This window comes from Tinamus guttatus, unplaced genomic scaffold (genome assembly GCF_059628265.1).
Source record: "Tinamus guttatus ecotype Peru unplaced genomic scaffold, ASM5962826v1 Tinamus_guttatus_pri_ptg000634l, whole genome shotgun sequence".
Lineage (NCBI taxonomy): Eukaryota > Metazoa > Chordata > Aves > Tinamiformes > Tinamidae > Tinamus > Tinamus guttatus.
In genome coordinates, this window is record NW_028289168.1 from 615,520 (window position 1) to 618,943 (window position 3,424).

The window sequence follows — 3,424 nt, forward strand, 5'->3', positions numbered from 1 at the left end:
AGCTGTGGGGCTCAGGGCAGTGCGGTTGGAGGAGCTTGGAATGAGCCACCTCTCTCATCAGGACACCCCATCCTCAGGACGTCCTGCCGTCTCCCTGGGTGCCCATCTGGGCTGCAAGCTGCCTTCCAGAAGAGCTCAGCTCCCCCGTTACAGCAGGTGCTGTCTGGGTGCCCCAGGGAGAAGCCTCCTGGAATCTGAGCTCACAGAATCGCTGCAGGGAGGTGGATGTGGGCAGCTGGCAGGAGCCCAAGGTTGTTGCTGGCTCCAAGGGGAGGGCGGAAACCTGCCTGACATCCCCTCCAGAAGAGTGCTGGTGGACATGATGTAAAGGAATCCTCTGCTCCCCATGGTGTCATTTAATGGAGGGGTAACATGAGTGCAAGCATCCTACACCTCCAAGGTGAGAGCACAGGGCAATTGGGACCAAGGCAGATGGAGAGGCCAGCTCTGCTCCCCCAGCATCAAGGCCAAGAGCTGAAGCCATAGAGCTCAAGGATGGTCCTGCTAAAATTGGGGGGGAGGCAAAGAGTGTGTGTTTGGGCACAGATATGAGAAAGTTTTGCTCAGAGAAGTTTTCTCCAACTCATCCATGTCTTTTCTTCCTCAGATATTGCCCCTGTGCTGCAAAGGAACAAATGTCCAACAGCAGCTCCCTCAACGAGTTCCTCCTGTTGCCTTTTGCAGACACACGGGAGCTGCAGCTCTTGCACTTCTCACTCTTCCTGGCCATCTACCTGGCTGCCCTCCTGGCCAACGGCCTCATCATCACAGCCGTAGCCTGCGACCACCACCTCCACACCCCCATGTACTTCTTCCTCCTCAACCTCTCCCTCCTCGACCTTGGATCCATCTCCACCACTGTCCCCAAATTCATGGCCAATTCCTTCTGGGACACCAGGGCCATTTCCTACTGGGGATGTGCTGCACAGCTCTTAACTTTTACCTTTTTCATTTCAGCAGAGTATTCTCTCCTCACAGTCATGGCCTATGACCGCTATGTTGCCATCTGCAGACCCCTGCACTACGGGACCCTCCTGGACAGCAGAGCTTGTTTCAAAATGGCCGCAGCTGCCTGGGCATCTGATTTTCTCCATGCTCTCCTGCACACTGTGAACACATTTTCCCTACCCCTCTGCCAAGGCAATGTGGTGGAGCAGTTCTTCTGTGACATTCCCCAGATCCTCAAGCTCTCCTGCTCAAATTCCTACCTCAGGGAAATTGGGCTTATTGTGGTTAGTGTCTGCTTAGTCTTTGGTTGTTTCATTTTCATTGTGGTGTCCTATGTGCAGATCTTCAGAGCTGTGCTGAGGATCCCCTCTGAGCAGGGCCAGCACAAAGCCTTTTCCATGTGCCTCCCGCACCTGGCCGTGGTCTCCCTGTTTCTCAGCACTGGCCTGTTTGCCTACCTGAAGCCTCCCTCCATCTCCTCCCCATCTCTGGATCTGGTTCTGGCCGTTCTGTACTCAGTTCTGCCTCCATCACTGAACCCTCTCATCTACAGCATGAGAAACAAGGAACTCAGGGATGCACTGAAAAAAATGATTCAATTGGTAATATTTCAGCAGCAATAAGCTGAAATCCCATCCTTCTACTCAAGCACTATCTAATTTCTCTGAGACAACTCCTGTGATTTCAGCATTCTTGCTTTAATAATGAGCTTTGTGCACAAGTTTCTGAATTCATCCCACTTCTCCACAGGTGTTAACCATGTCTTTCTGACCCAGAGGTCTTCTTTAAATGTGGCTGTCATTGTGATAGAGCTGTCATTCCCCTAATTAAAGGCTATGTTTTCAGTGCATCTTGTGGACTGGGCTCTTCTTCCAATGCTGGTGCCAAGAATTTGCTCCAAGACTTTCAGCCTGAGAGATGCTTGTTTCCTTTTCTGGGGCTCTTCATGAGCCCAAGGCAATGATCTCCTGGGGGGGATATGTTAGGGAATAAGGACTGGATTCAGTTCTCACTTGTGAGTGCTCAGTGCTCCTCATAGTGATGAATGGCCAAGTAGTATCTGCCTGGGACTGTCTCCCGTATGGTGGCCTATGACCACATTGGGGACGTTGCAGGCACAGGGAAAGGAGCTTCAAGAGCTGCCCATGATAGCTTATACCTGAAGTCATGGTCTGGATCTAGGGACACATGAACACAGCCTGAGCCATTTTATATGGCCTGTGATTGCTCAGAGCATCATTCACAGATAGAAGCCCCTTGATATGGTGCTCTCAGGTACAATGATGCCCGTCCATCTGGGTCTGTGTCCAACCATGAGCACAACAACTGCAGAGTCACCCGGTGACCCCAGAGCACCACAGCCCACTCACTCTGCAGAGCAGCACCAGCATCTCGGGGTCCTGTAGGGAGCACCGGGGAGGCTCCAGGACCTTCCAGGCAGACCATAACTAAGGAATGAACCTGGGGAAGGGTTTTCCAGGGAGCAGGGATATCCCTGGGGAAGGGGAAAAGGAGCAATTGTGCCCTTAGAAGGAGGAATAAATGGGGAAAAGAAATATGTTTCTGTGCATGTCAGCTAGGGGCTGGCTGCTGTGTCCCTGGCAGCAGGAGGTGCCAGCAGAGCCCCAGGGCAGGGAGCCTTGTGCTGTGCTGGAGAGAGGGGCTGGCATGGGGGCTGCAGGCAGCCTGGGGTAGGGAAGCTCTGGGATACGGGAACAAGAGGCAAAGAGTGTCACTGTCCTCTGTGTCCGTATGGGGGCCAGTTCCAGCTTGGAGCCTAATGGGGCACCTGACACACACAGCCCTGTCCCCTGGAGCTGCTGTGCCCACAGTGGGGCTGGGGCTGTGGGGTGAGTGCCCTGCGGGGGGCACTGCTGTGGGGCCACCCCCAGCCTGGTCTGCTCTGCTGGGTGGGCTGGGAGAGGGCAGGGCAGGTGGGGAGAGCTGGAGAGGGGCTGGGCTGGGCTGCAGAGGGTCCGGAGAGGAAAAGGACGTTTGCTGAGCTGGGTGTCCTGGGTTGCATGGCCTGACTGTGAAGAGGCCACAGGGCATTTGTCACGGATTGGTCTCTCACTTTGGCTATTTCCAGCACTAGTTCAACATTGGACATTCACAGGAGTCAGCAGGGGCAGGTTGCTGGGGGTGGCTGCCCAAGCAGGAGGGCTGTGGTGGGCTGAGACACCAAGAGTTGTTGCTGGGTCCATACTGGGGAGACCTTTCCCCATCCTGGAGCGCACCCTGCCCCATGAAGTGCCTGCACATCAGGACCGTGGGACACTTGTGGTTCCTTCAGGATCTGAGGCTGCCCTCTTGGGCTGTCTCCCTAAGCAAGAGCCATGCAGAGATGCGGCAGAAGTAGGGCCTCTTCTTTGGGGGAGGCAGAAGAGAGGGCTAAAGCAGTGAAGCAGGACTGGGGTGAGTGTGTGCGTGAGGGCTGGTCCCTGCAGGTGGTCATTGGCCGCAATGAGCCAGGCTG

The 3,424-nt window shown here is 54.8% G+C and overlaps 1 protein-coding gene across 1 annotated transcript; it reads left to right on the forward strand.

Annotated features, from left to right (window-relative positions):
* The first annotated feature begins 372 nt into the window (after positions 1-372).
* Positions 373-1,571, forward strand: LOC148592132 (olfactory receptor 14A16-like). The gene is made up of 2 exons (XM_088535598.1): positions 373-400; positions 685-1,571. The coding sequence occupies exons 1-2, from the start codon at positions 373-375 to the stop codon at positions 1,569-1,571; spliced, it is 915 nt and encodes a 304-aa protein (XP_088391724.1).
* Positions 1,572-3,424: the final 1,853 nt, after the last annotated feature.